Consider the following 14161-nt stretch of genomic DNA (forward strand, 5'->3'; position numbering starts at 1 on the left):
CCACCATGCCCAGCTAATGTTTTGTATTTTTAGTAGAGACGGGGTTTCACCATGTTGACCAGGATGGTCTCGATCTCTTGACCTCGTGATCCACCCGCCTCGGCCTCCTAAAGTGCTGGGATTACAGGCTTGAGCCACCGCGCCCGGCCTCTTTTTTTTTTTTTTTATAAGGACACTAGTTGTATTGGATTAGGGATCATCTTAATGACTCATTTTACTTAGTCACCTTTATCAAGACCCCATCTTCAAAAACAGTTACATTCTGATTACTGGGGGTTAGGACTTTAGCATATGATTTTTGAGAGGGACACAGTTCAACCTATATCATTTTCATTTTTCTATTTTTAAATTTAGGCATAATTTATATAATAAAATCTATGGATTCTAGATATTCAGTTACATTAGTTTTACAGTTATGTGCTATATGTGGACATTTCCATCACCCCAGAAAGTTCCCTTATGACCTTTTTCTGTCTATCCCCCCCCAACCACTTTTTGATTTCTGTCATCATAGATTAGCATTGCCTCCCTCCCTTCTGGAAAATGTGTTTGACTGTATCCAGGAGTCTCCCACCCTCCCGGGCCACTCCTTGGTCTCCTTTGCTGGAGCTGCCTCCTGCTCCTCCTTTCTAATTGTTGGATTGTTCTTGGTTGGTCTCACTTTGTGGAACTCTTCTCCATCTACACTCCACAGGTGATCTCATCCATCACATGCCTTTAATTGTCATCCAGTTGTTAATATCTCCCTAGTTTACATCTCCAGGCTACTCCATTACGGAATTCCAGACTCATTTGTTGCCTCCTTGACATTTCTGCCTGAATGTCCAATGGAGATCTCAAGCTTAACACACCTAAACCAAATTTCTGGTAGCCCCTCCACACCTAAACCTGCCGTTACTACGTTTCTCATCTCCATAAATTGTAACTAACCCTCCAGTTGCTCAGGCAATATAGGAAGCAGTCACCATATGTGCCAGCCTTCTGTAGCCCTGAGATGAGCTCTGATCAGACAATAGTTGAGAGAATGGGAGGGAGAAAGAACTCCCTTTGGGTGTTGAGACCCAGCTCCTCCACCAGACTCTCTGAGCCTTATTTTTTTCCCTTTATCAAACTGGCAAACCCCACTTAGGAAGTGTCATGAGAATAAAATAAAGGATTGAAAAGTGCTTAAACTTTTGAGTCATCAAGAAGAGATTAAGTTATATTCTATTTAGAAAATCTGTAGTGTATGTATGTACATACATACTTATATGCATGTGCACACACGTGATTTCCATAAAAGTGGTTAAAATTTGTTCTTTCTGTTTCGATTTACTTTCCTTTGCTTATTTTGGTACAGTAAAACAGCTTATGAAAGTATCGTTGCTGGTACAGAGTTCTGATATTCTTCTTGTTTTGGTTCACAGGAAAAATGGAGGCTGCTCCCAGCATTTTTAAAGGTAATTATTTCACATTTAATAATAATTGCTTATTTTTCAGATGAAAAAGTCAAGAAATAAGCCATTAAAAATTTTTTTTTTAAAGACAGGGTTTCACCATGTTGGTCAGGCTAGTCTCGAACTCCTGACCTTGTGATCTGCCCTCCTTGACCTCCCAAAGTGCTGGGATTATAGCCGTGAGCCACCATGCCCAGCTGAAATACGCCATTTTTTAAAGATTAAGTTTTTGTCACCAACGTTTTTTGATTTTGTATAGCTGTGTTGCTAGTTTTGGAATTATAAGGTAAAATCGCTGACTGAAAGGTGCATGTTTGGGGAGTGGTAGTCTTAATTTTAGAGAGAAGTAGTAAAACATGCATAGTAGCATGACACATGATTAAAAGCCAAAGTACTATTGGCAAAAGAGTAACGGTCAGAAAGGCCCACCCAAATGAAATGAGACGTAAACCACATCTTAAGAGAAGATGGTTTAAGCTGAAAGCTGAGTGCAGAGAGCATGTCTCAATCAAGGTGTTCAAGAGGAGTCTCCACAGGGTCTGCAGGAAACAGCGACCAGTCAGGGGAGCTGCTGAATATGAAATGATGTGGTGTCGGGCTTCAATTCAGTTTCTAAGAGCTTACGTTAAGAAGTAGTGTGTATCAGAGTGAGAGACCACTTGGCACCCTCTAGGATAACTATAATCAGAATCAAATGTTAATGAGGATGTGGAGGAACGGGAACCATCTTGCTCTACTGATGGGAAGGTAAAGTGTTATAGCCACTTTGGAAAACAGGCTGGCCGTTTCTCAAATGGTTAAATAAAAAGTTACCACATCCTCCACCAATTCCATTCCTAGGTATCTGCCCAAGAGAAAAACGTGTCCAGGCAGAAACCTGTACACAAATGCTCATAGCAGCATTATTCATAAAATGAACATCAACTGCTGGATGGATACTCAAAATGGGATATATCTGTACAATGGAGTATTATTTGGCAATAAAAAGAAATCAAGCACTATTACATGCTGCAACATGGATGAATCTTGAAACCATTGTGCTAAGTGAAAGAATGGAAACTTGAAATATGAGGCCAGGTGTAGTGGCTCACACCTGTAATACCAGCACTTTGGGAGGCCAAGGTGGGTAGATCACGAGGTCAGGAGATTGAGACCAGCCTGGCCAACATAGTGAAACCCGATCCCTACTAAAATACAAAAAAATTAGCTGGGCATGGTGGCAGGTGCCTGTAATCCCAGCTACTTGGGAAGCTGAGGCAGGAGAATCGCTTGAACCTGGGAGGCGGAAGTTGCAGTGAGCGAAGATTGTGCCACTGCACTCCAGTCTGGGCAATAGCACGAGAGTGTGAGACTCCATCTCAAAAAAAAGAAAAAAGAAAAATGAGTAGCGTTTTGTCCAGTTCAGTTGAGTGTTATGGACAGAGGGCAGGATGCTGGAAAATGAGGCTGGGAAAGTTGTCAGGGCCAGATTTCTTATCAGATTTGAAAGCCATGCTAAGGATTTGGCTTTTTTTCTAAAAGCCTTACAAAACTATTGAGTTTTTAAGTAGGGGAGTGATCAAGAATCAAATAAAATGGTAGTAAGATCAAGAAAATTTTTTTTCTTTAGCCCTAGAAGACTGAGTCTTGCTACATTGCTCAGGCTGTGGATTTCAACTCTTGGATTTGAGTGATCCTCCTGCCTCTGCCTCCTGAGTAGCTGTGACTGTAGGAATGTGACACCTTGCCTGGCCTTTTTATTTTTTAAAAGAAGCTGTACATAAATGGAGAAGAAGGTGCTAGGCACAGTGGCTCACGCTTGTAATCCCAGCACTTTGGGAGGCCGAGGCAGGCAGATAATTTGAGGCAGGGAGTTCGAGACTGACTAGCCTGGCCAATATAGTGAAACCCCATTTCTACTAAAAATACAAAAATTAGCTGGGCATGGTGGCGGGCACCTGTAATCCCAGCCACTCAGAAGGCTGAGGCACGTGAACTGCTTGATCCTGGGAGGCTGACATTGCAGTGAGCTGAGATTGCACCACTGTACTCCAGCCTGGTCAATAGAGGGAGACTCTGTCTCTATTTTTTTCTGTTGTTGAAACCTAAGATACAAATACACACATTAGCCAAGGCCAGAATCATCAGTATCACTGCCTTGTCCCACTGGAGGGTCTTCATGGACGGTAACACATAGAGTGATCATCTTCTATGATGGCAGTGGCTGCTTCTGCAGTACTTCTTGAAGGACCTGTTGGAGGCTCTTCTTGAGGAAAGGGTCAGTCTTTTCAGAAATATACTCTATGAAATCAAATCAAGCCGTAAGTCATTAGGCGACAGGAATTTTTCAGCTCCATTATAATCTTATGGGACTGCTGTCATATATGTGGTTCATAGTAGAATGAAATGTTGTTATGTGGCACATGGCCATATATTCATGTACTCATATTTTGATTTCCAAGAGTCAGATTTCTTCTCAAGGAGGAAAACTCTTGAGGATGTACTAGTAAGATGATGCGGAAATGGAATTAGAACATATTAATGAAAAGATTTGTTAAATTCGTGGATTTTTTTCTCACTTTGATTTTGAGAAAAATTTGATGTTCACCCATGATTAGATTCCATTACATGATCTATTATTTTGTTGCTAACCTACTGTTTACTTTCTATCTGTTTAGGTGAAAGGCCTTGTGAAACAGCATATAGATTCGTTTAACTATTTTATTAATGTAGAGGTAAGCATCAGACATTAGACATAAACCAAGGATTAATCGGAAGCCGGAGTCTTTCCTAATGTTGCATTTTCCACTACAGATAAAGAAGATAATGAAAGCCAATGAAAAGGTTACAAGTGACGCTGACCCTATGTGGTACTTAAAGTAAGGAACCAACTATTCTTAATTTGCTGTTTGGGTTATGTCTAACATTTTTAAAAGTGAGTGAAGTTGCTATCAAAATTCTTTTAAAATCATTGTCTTGGCCGGGCACAGCGGCTCACGCCTATAATCCCAGCACTTTGGGAGGTCAAGGTGGGCAGATCACCGGGGGACGGGAGTTCAAGACCAGCCTGGCCAACATGGTGAAAACCTGTTTCTACTAAAAATACAAAAATTACCCAGTCATGGTGGTGCACATCTGCAATCCCAGCTACTCAGGAGGCTGAGGCAGGAGAATTACTTGAGCCCGGGAGGCGGAGGTTGCAGTCCCGGGAGGCGGAGGTTGCAGTCCCAGGAGGCAGAGGTTGCAGTGAGCTGAGATTGTGCCTCTATACACCAGCCTGGGTGACAGTGAGACTCCAACTCAAAAAAATAAACTAAAATGAAGTAAGATAAAATAAAATAATTGTCTTCTATTATAAAGTGCTCAAATTACATTTTTAATTGGCAAATTATAACGAGTTATGATTGTGAAGTTTTTGAAACTGTTAGATTTTAAATATTTAAATTTTTATTTTGAAATAATTTTAAGTTTAAAAGAAAAATTGCAAAAATAGTACAAGGAGTTCTTCAATATCCTTTGCCAAGCTTTCACTGATATTAACATCTTACATAATCATAGCACAATAATAAAACCAGGAAGTTAGCACTGATACGATGTTGTCTACTAATCTATAGATCTCATTTGATGTTTTCTCACAAATATCCTTTTCTGGTGTAGGAATCAATCCAGAGCTCCATGTTATGTTTAATTGTCTTGTATCCTTAGTCTCCTCAATTTTTGAAGTCCCCCAGTCTTTCTTAGTCTTTTGTGACTTTGATACTTTTGAACAATCTGCTCAATATTTGTAGAAGTTCCTTAAATTTGAGTTTGTATGACATTTGATCATTATTAGATTGGGTTATGCATTTTTGGCAAGAATACCACAGAAGCAATGTTTTAAGCTATTCCCACTGATTCGTATTGGGGTTACAGATGCCACTATATTTTATTACTGATGATTTTAACTTTGTTCACCTGGTTAAGGTAAAATCTTACAGACTTCTCCACTGAAAAGTTATTTTTCCTTTTGTAATTAATAAGTATCTTATGGGGGTCGGGCGCGGTGGCTCAAGCCTGTAATCCCAGCACTTTGGGAGGCCGAGGCGAGTGGATCACGAGGTCAAGAGATCGAGACCATCCTGGTCAACATGGTGAAACCCCGTCTCTACTAAAAATACAAAAAATTAGCTGGGCATGGTGGCGCATGCCTGTAATCCCAGCTACTCAGGAGGCTGAGGCAGGAGAATTGCCTGAACCCAGGAGGCGGAGGTTGTGGTGAGCCGAGATCGCGCCATTGCACTCTAGCCTGGGTAACATGAGTGAAACTCCGTCTCAAAAAAAAATAAGTATCTTATGGGCAGATTCTTCGCGACTATGCAAATAACGTTTCTTATAATTTCACCAACAATTTTAGCATACACTGATGATTCTTAAAACAGTTTTTGTGGTGCTTACCTAACGGTTAATCTTTATTTCCATCATTCCTTCTGCATTGATACTGAAATTCTGTATGGAATAGCTTTCTCTTCCCCTCATTTATCTCTCTATATATTAATTTATATCAATTTGGACTCATGGATGTTTTATTTTATTCTATGAGTACTCTCATATATATATCCAGTACTATCATTTTTCTGTTGTTCAGACTGTTTTAGCTTTGACCATAGGGAGACCCTTCAGATTGACTCCTGTGTCCTTTCAAGATGCCACCATTATTTTTTGAACACTCCTTTGCTTTCTCGTACCATAAGATGTGGTTCATCTGATATGTCCCTGTCCTGTGTTGGGAATCCAAGGATTCCTAGAGTTCCTTTTACTGGAAAACAGCATTTAGAATCCAAGATATGGACACTAAGATTTCAGCAGGCAGAGTTCAGAAATATCTGCATGTATATGAACACATACGTGCAGACACATCTGTATTTCTTTATCCTATGCATTTTTACATGTATTAAAAACCATGCAGACTGATATCTCCACTTTCAGTTCAACACTGCAGGACTCATTCTAACGTTTTCCCTTTTACTTGTAACTTTTATCCCAATAATGAGAATTCTGACTTCCATTATCTGTACTTTTTTTTCAATCCTAGACTATACATAAAGTTCCAGAATTGTTATATCTCTGTGAGTATAAGATTTACTAGAGTGTAATATTTGTGCACTGTCCTTTTTATCTTTAGCCTTACAATGTCCAATCAAAATACTGTCTCCCAGGGTTACTTAACGTTAGTTCCTTTATTTTTTCAGTATGTGAAACATTATTATGATTGTAAGAGTTAGACCTGCACAAAAAGGTATATTCAGAAAATAGTTGTTCCACTTCCAGTTCTTTCCACCCTGTTTCCATACCATCAGTACTCTTTGCACTGTGCTCTTTCTTTCATTAAGTATTGTTTTTAGGGAGCTGTATTTCTAGTAATTTTGTAAAGAGATTTACAATTTTTTTTTTTGAAATGGAGTTTTGCTCTTGTTGCCCAGGCTGGAGTGCAATGGCACGATCTCGGCTCACGGCAATCTCTGCCTCCTGGGTTCAAGTGATTCTCCTGCCTCAGCCTCCCGAGTAGCTGGGATCACAGGCATGCACCACCATGCCCAGCTAATTTCGTATTTTTAGTAGAGGCAGGGTTTCTCCATGTTGGTCAGGCTGGTCTCAAACTCCCAACCTCAAGTGATCTACCCGCCTTGGCCTTCCAAAGTGCTATGATTATAGGCGTGAGCCACCATGCCTGGCCCGTGTTATTTTTTAAAAGATACTTTGGCAATGTTTTCCCTCCTTTGTAAAGCTATATGTACAGTCACTTCAAGAAGATCTCCAATTTTAATACTCAATTTGTCATCCTTATCAAGATAAGCATTTGTCAAAACATAATCTTTGCATTTGGAAGGAAAATAACTTGTTTGCTTTTATGGTCTTTGAAGAAATATAATTCATACTGCACTAACTTGCTTTTCAGATATCTTAATATCTATGTTGGGCTGCCTGATGTTGAAGAAAGCTTCAATGTAACTAGACCAGTGTCCCCTCATGAGGTAATTATGAACCTTACTTTAATTGGACTTGCTTGAACTCAGAGTCTGCCCTTAATATATACTCTTAAAAGATAATTTAAAAATGGGGCGGGGTGGGGGATATTCTTCTGAGAAAAGGGGATCAGAGTTCAATGTGGGCCATACTTCTGCAGAAGGAGCACTTTGAAGTGGTCAGGACTCTATTACAGAAAGAGCAGTAACTGTCAGATACGTGATTGTCTTTCAGTGCCGTTTGAGGGACATGACATACTCTGCCCCCATTACAGTGGATATTGAATATACCCGAGGCAGCCAGAGGATTATCCGCAATGCCTTACCCATCGGCAGGTGAGAAATGAAATCTGTATTAGAGCCACACTGCGTGGGTGCCAGCCTTGTGATGTGACCCCATTTCCACATCTGAAAAATGAAGGAAATGCTGCCTATTTCATGGGTTGAAAGAGTCAGCACATGTAAAGCACTTAGAATAATGTCCAGCACATAGTTGGGGTTGTTACTATTTATTAATGGTAAAACCTTTCCTAAAAAATTGAGGAAAATGTTTTCCTTTCCTACTATAACTCTAAGATGCTAGGGAAACACTTTCTCATCTACAAGTATTTAAGGGAGAAATTATTCATTTGCCTGGTACAGGTTTGGAAATGATAGTATCCACTTGGATTTTTGCAGTCTGCCTTTCCTGATTAGGGAAATATATTGACTCTCCTGTAGAAATGGACAAAACCCACAATATTCTGAGTTTAATAATGGTATTAGACTTTAGATTTAATCCACATAATTTCTGTTCAAGTGGTTTTCCCCTCTCAAAAGTGCTAAGAGCTTAATAAATATCCATTTGTTTAACAAATGTACACCAACTGCCTGTCACTTCTTATGTATGTTGCTGAGTACTTAGGTGAGTAAAAGATACACAAAATACAGCTCCTATTGGCTGCCTTCATTCACAGCTGTCAGGAAAGACAGGCGTATGTAATTACTGCACCATTTGGTAAGTGGTCTAGAAGTCTAGAATTTTATGTTAAAGCAAACATATATATTTCACTCAAAGGAATGGGTAATTTGTATTGTTTCTCTCCTCATTCTTCAGTTAGAAAAATAAGTAAGATATTAAAATATTCTGGTTTTAGCAGGATTATTTATCAGTGTTAAGACGAGAACTTCTTTCTGTCTTATATATGGACCATACTTGTGTCCATTTAAATTTTGGACCGTTGCTAAATTATGAACTGGATTGACTTTTGTGAAGGAAAGGCAAGAGAGACTAGAGGAAAACATAAATTAGTAAGATTTTGGGTTTAAATCCTGGTTTAAAGAGGGAGCATGTAAGTAGTATTTGTTGAATACCTACTATGTGCCATACTATGATAGGCAATATTGTTTGTTAGCTCTGCATTCATAAAAAATGACCTCTATTAATTAGAATGCTTATATGTACTATGCATTATCTAAATTACATATGTAATCTCATTTATTTTTTGGAGTAAAAAGATTTTAGTTTAATCCAAATTGTATTTATATTTGGTTAGAAATCAAACAGTACATAAGAACATTTGATTCAAAATGGTAACCTCCCTCCCTGCCCTTCCTCACCTTTAGACCCATTCCCAAATTCATAATAATTTCTGTTATTTTTTCTGGGGGTTATTATATCCATAACTTTAGTGTGTGTGTGTGTGTGTGTGTGTGTGTGTGTTTTGTTTTGAGACAGTCTTACTCTGTTGTCCAGGCTGGAGTACAGTGGCATGATCTCAGCTCACTGCAACCTCTGCCTCCCAGGTTCAAGTGATTCACCTGCCTCAACTTCCCGAGTAGCTGGAATTACAGGTGTCTGCCACCACGCGTGGCTAATTTTTTTGTATTTTTAGTAGAGATGGGGTTTCACCATGTTGGTCAGGCTGATTGTGAACTCCTGACCTCATGTGATCCACTCACCTTGGCCTTCCAAGGTGCTGGGATTACAGGTGTGAGCCACCAGGCCTGGCCAGTATTCATAGCTAAATGCAGTGCTTTGACCTCTATTTCTTGATACATTAAATACAGACATTTTTTGCCTCCTGATATATGGGTTATGTCTTAGCTTATTTGTGTCACCTACTTTGCTTCTCCCTTCCTCCTCCAAATTCTCCTTCTTGTTTTTAATTCTCTTTTTGGTTGCTGTAGTAACTGTAATATTTTATATCTTTATGTCATATTATATAACTTTAGTCAGTGTGTTCATTTCCCTTGATATGAAATGAGAATATTCTTTTTTTTTTTTTTTGGTTAAATTACTTACTGTATAACTTTATTTCATGTTACATAAATATAAAATGCTCAGTAGACATGCAGATGACAAGCACTATATGACAAACTATAAAGTAATAATTACATGCAGAGTTTCTTGGATTTTTAGTGTATCTAAGAATTAACTGAAGACTTTGTTAAAAATGCAGGCTTAAAGGCCAAATTTAATACAAATAGGATGGAGCCTAAGAACCTGTAAATTATTAAACAACTGATTAAAGATAGAGAGGTTCCTATGAAGTTAGGCTTGTCCTTATTATTTGAACTGGACAAGTGGAAGGATAATAGGCAGGACAGAGTGAGCATTATTAGAATCAAAGTAGAGGCCAGAATACGCCCAGGTGTTTTAGCCTAGCTAAAGAAGCTCAGACTAGAAAAGACCTCCAGGATCAAGCTGAAAAATCTGGAGATTAGACTCTTGAAACTAAGGTTTCAGAACAGGGGGATAATAATATGATACTGACTTAAAGGAATATTGAGTTGATCAGATGCACTGCAAGCTGGAAAGCCAGCAAGAGGGTTCAGAATGAGATGATGAAGGTGAGCATTAGGAAGGAGGTATTTATAAGAAAAAATAAAATGTCAAAAGACACTTTGGTAAAAAATGTTCCTTTCACATACTTAAGGATAGGCAGTTAAAATTAAATACAACATTATAAAATACCCATGTCAAACATATTAATAACAATATCAATAATAATATGAATGAAATTATCTTCAACAGGTTTTTCAGATGTTTACTTCCATGATTCCTGACACTACACAGGAGCTTAGTAACAGTTTGTATTGCCTTCTTTTAATGGGGTTTTCAGGGCAAAATTTTCTTTACTTTCATGATGAAAAGCCTTTGAAGGATCAAAGCGTTTGATACCTAGGACTTTATTCAATTCATCTTGAAGTTTTGTCTCAGTTTGTTTTTTTTTTTAGCAAGCAGACAGCGGAGTTTTGATACTTCCGATTTGAGTTGGCTATTTTCATCTTTCAGCTTCACGACATGCTTGATTTTTTATTTTAAATTCTGATGACCCAATAATTTAGCATATGAATCTCTTATTTTATTTAGCTGTTCCTGAGCTGCACCATATTCATTCAACAATGCCTGTTTTTCTGCTTTGAAAGCATCTAGTTGTAGCTGGAAAGGTTTTATTTTATTATACAGTTCTTCGTAAATGAGACGCCACTTGTTAATTTCTTCAGTTAATTCTGCCATTGTATTTTCTTTTCCAGCGTTTCTTGCTCCTTCATCTTCCAGTTGTTTTATAAAATCTTCTTCTTGTTGCTTGAGTTGGTTCTGCAAATCAGTTGTTTTTTGAAAAGAAGAAACTGTGATTTCTTTAATTTCTCTTTCTTTTAGTGCTGACTTGGTCTGTAGATCAAGAAGCATCCTTGCATATTCTTGATTTGAGCTCTCAGTTGCCAATATCTGACCCTGAATATCTTCTGCATTTTTTCCATCCTTGGCCATTTTTTCCTGTAATGATGAGTTCTGCAGCTTAAGATCTTCTATCTCACTGGCTGTTAACGCTTTATAGCTTTCAAATTGAGCAGTAACATCTTCAAGGCTTTGCACTGTACTGTTAAACTTTTCCTGCAAAAGCAGGGTGGCCTGGGTATGAACAGCACTACTTTTCTCCAGTTCAGCCTCCTTCCCTTTCAGCTTTTCTTCTAGGAGTTTTAATTCCTCAGCTCTAGATTTTGTTTCCTCTTCCAATTGCTTGACCAGCCTTTCAGATTGTTCCTCCTTTTGCTGTAATTTATCAGGCTCATCCAGTGCTTGTTTTAATTCTTCCTCAAAGAGATTCTTCTCTTTAACCATCTCCTCTTGAAAAGAACACAGCTTCTGATGAAGACTAGAAGATTATTCTTGTAATTCCTTTTGTTGAAACTTTTCACGTTCCTGTTGTTCAATAATAAACTTCTGTTTTAGGTTTCACATCTCAGCATTTAGGTTTTCATTATGTTCTCTATTCCTGTTGACATGATCTTCTTTTTCTTTTTCAAGCAGCAGACCTTTCGCATTTAGGTCTTCTACTTGTTTAGATAATATAACAGTAATTTTCTCAAGAGACTGCTTAAGGCTTAAAATTTCATGATTCTTCTCCTTCAAATTTTCTTCTAACTGGGCAATATCTAGCTTGTATTTTTCCACTTGATCTGAAGCACAACTAATTTCTTGGATATATTCTAAGAGTTTTTCTGTTTCAGATTTTTCATCAATCTTTTCTTTCTCCATTGAAACAAGTTTTCCCTCCAGTTGGGCTATTTTCCCCTGAGACTCTTTGAGACTCCTTTGGGTGACCTGTAGCTTCATTTCCATGCCTTCTTGCTTAGCCATCAGATCCCTCATCTTTGTTTCTCTTTTGTTTCTAAGTTTCATCAGCTCCAAGCTTAGAATTCCCAAATTCTCCTGGTTACCATTTTCCAAAAACTTAGATTTTAGTAGTTCATTAGTCCTGGTCAATTCAGTAAGTTGTTTTTCCAGTGAAGCATTATTTGCAGAGAGAGGTGTTTTTTCCCTGAATGCAGCGTTTAGCCTTGCTTCCGTCTTTTCCAATTCAGTTTCCAGATCCTGGATCCGCCTGTCCTGAGCACCATGTTCCTGTATAAGAACACAAATCCTTTTTCTGATATCTTCAAATCTTTATCATTCTTTTGAGATTCTTTTGATTCTGAAGACTTAACTTTTCTAGCTGAAGAAGGCAAGGTAGTATCTTTGTCAACATTAAGATTTTGTTTAGAATCTTTTTGTTGTTTAAATCTTTGTGATTTCTGAAAGGATATTGGTCCTTTCAATACCTCTGAAGTTTTAACATCGTAAGCACCTGGAGATGGTGCACAACCAGAAGGGTCGTTGAATCGTTTCAGGGGTGCCTTAGGAAAGGACATGTTGACAGCCAGCTCCAGAAACCGAAAGTCATTGGCACCCCTCTGCAACTGAATGAGGATTATCACTGCCTCTGAAATGAGAATATTCTTATTCCTATCTTCCCATTATGATTTCCTTTTTAATCTGAGTTATTTAGAAGACTTAAAATTTCCCAATTGGTGCTTTATGTCAATTTTTGGAACTTTATACACCTGTTTCTATAAATATTTCATGTTTATTTGGAAACAAGGGGTATTCTTCAGTTGTTTTGTGCCATTGTCTGTGTTTTTCCGTCAGATCAAACTTGTTAATCGTGTTGTTTAGATGTTTTGTATATCTTAATTGCTTTTTGATTTGTTTGTTCTATCAATTAGGCATGTTAAAATCTCCCACTATCATGGTGGATTTGTCCATTTTCCGTATGTTTTTGTGTATCTTTGTTTTTTTGAAGCTATAATATTAGGTGCATAGAAGTTTAAAATTGTTTAGTCTTCCTGGTGAATTGAACCTTTGATTATTATATATTTATTTTCTTTATCTCTGGTGATATTCTTTGCCTTGAATCTTACTTCGTCTGCTCTTAGTATAGCCACATTTGCTTTCTTTTGGTTATATTTCTGGTATATCATTTAAAAAAAATATTGTCTTTTTAATCTTTTATATGTGCTGGGCATGGTGACTTATGCCTGTAATCCCAACACTTCGGGAGGCTGAGGCCAGCAGATCACCTGTGGTCAGGAGTTCGAGACCAGCCTGGCCAACATGATGAAACCTTGTCTCTACTAAAAATACAAAAATTATCTAGTTGTGGTGGTACACGTCTGTAATCCCAGCTACCTTAGAGACTGAGATGTGAGAATTGCTTGAACCCAGAAGGCAGATGTTGCAGTGAGTCGAGATTGTGCCACTGTACTCCAGCCTGGACAACAGAGAGAGACTTCATCTCAAAAAAAAAAAAGAACTCTTACATGTCCTTGTGTTTTGAGTTTAGTTGAAGTAAACTACATATGGCTAGATTTTTAAAAAATTTGTCTTGAGTATGTAGTTCATTTATATTTGTTTTATATATATACATACATATATACATATATTTGAATATAAATCTGTCAACTTATTTTATATTTTAAAACTGTGTAGCTTTTCATGTTTTATTTTTTTTTCCATTTTTGTTTCTTAGGTAATGGAAAACTTTTTTTCTAACCCTTCCCCAATTGATTTAAAAGTCACATACAGTATTTCTGTTTATGTTACCTTGGAAATTTTGAAAAGCATACTTAAAGTTTGAAAGTAAACAATATCTTTATTCTCCTCCTGGCAAGGACAAAGACCTTAGAAAGCTTTAACTTGGATCAGATCAATCACTTTGAGTTATATGCTTTTGTCGTACCAAAGTTTTGTTCTATCTTGTTTTGTTTTGGTCCTTTTGAGACAGGGTCTCACTCTGTCACCCAGGCTGAAGTGCAGTGGTACACTCAGATGACTCACTGCAACCTCAACCTTTTGGGCTCAAATGATCCTCCCACCTCCAGCCTCCTGAGTAACTGGGACTATAAGTGCACCACCACCACACCTAGTTAATTTTTTTT

General features: G+C 37.9%; 1 protein-coding gene and 1 pseudogene across 4 annotated transcripts in view; one reads left to right on the forward strand and one right to left on the reverse strand.

The window, feature by feature from the left end:
• The window catches only part of POLR3B (RNA polymerase III subunit B), a 137037-nt gene that overhangs the window by 4832 nt on the left and 118044 nt on the right, over positions 1 to 14161 (forward strand). For all 3 annotated transcript variants that reach the window (XM_017540805.2, XM_037742963.1, XM_017540813.2), the window contains exons 2-6: positions 1407 to 1439; positions 4094 to 4150; positions 4230 to 4294; positions 7351 to 7426; positions 7653 to 7753. In XM_017540805.2, the coding sequence (XP_017396294.1) occupies positions 1407 to 1439; positions 4094 to 4150; positions 4230 to 4294; positions 7351 to 7426; positions 7653 to 7753 (332 nt within the window). The remainder of the gene's footprint in view (positions 1 to 1406; positions 1440 to 4093; positions 4151 to 4229; positions 4295 to 7350; positions 7427 to 7652; positions 7754 to 14161) is intronic.
• Positions 10447 to 13057, reverse strand: LOC108312758 (annotated as a pseudogene). The gene has a single exon (XR_001828775.2). The product of XR_001828775.2 is annotated as a hyaluronan mediated motility receptor-like (transcript).

The sequence above is a fragment of the Cebus imitator genome, unplaced genomic scaffold (genome assembly GCF_001604975.1).
Source record: "Cebus imitator isolate Cc_AM_T3 unplaced genomic scaffold, Cebus_imitator-1.0 Scaffold8, whole genome shotgun sequence".
NCBI lineage: Eukaryota > Metazoa > Chordata > Mammalia > Primates > Cebidae > Cebus > Cebus imitator.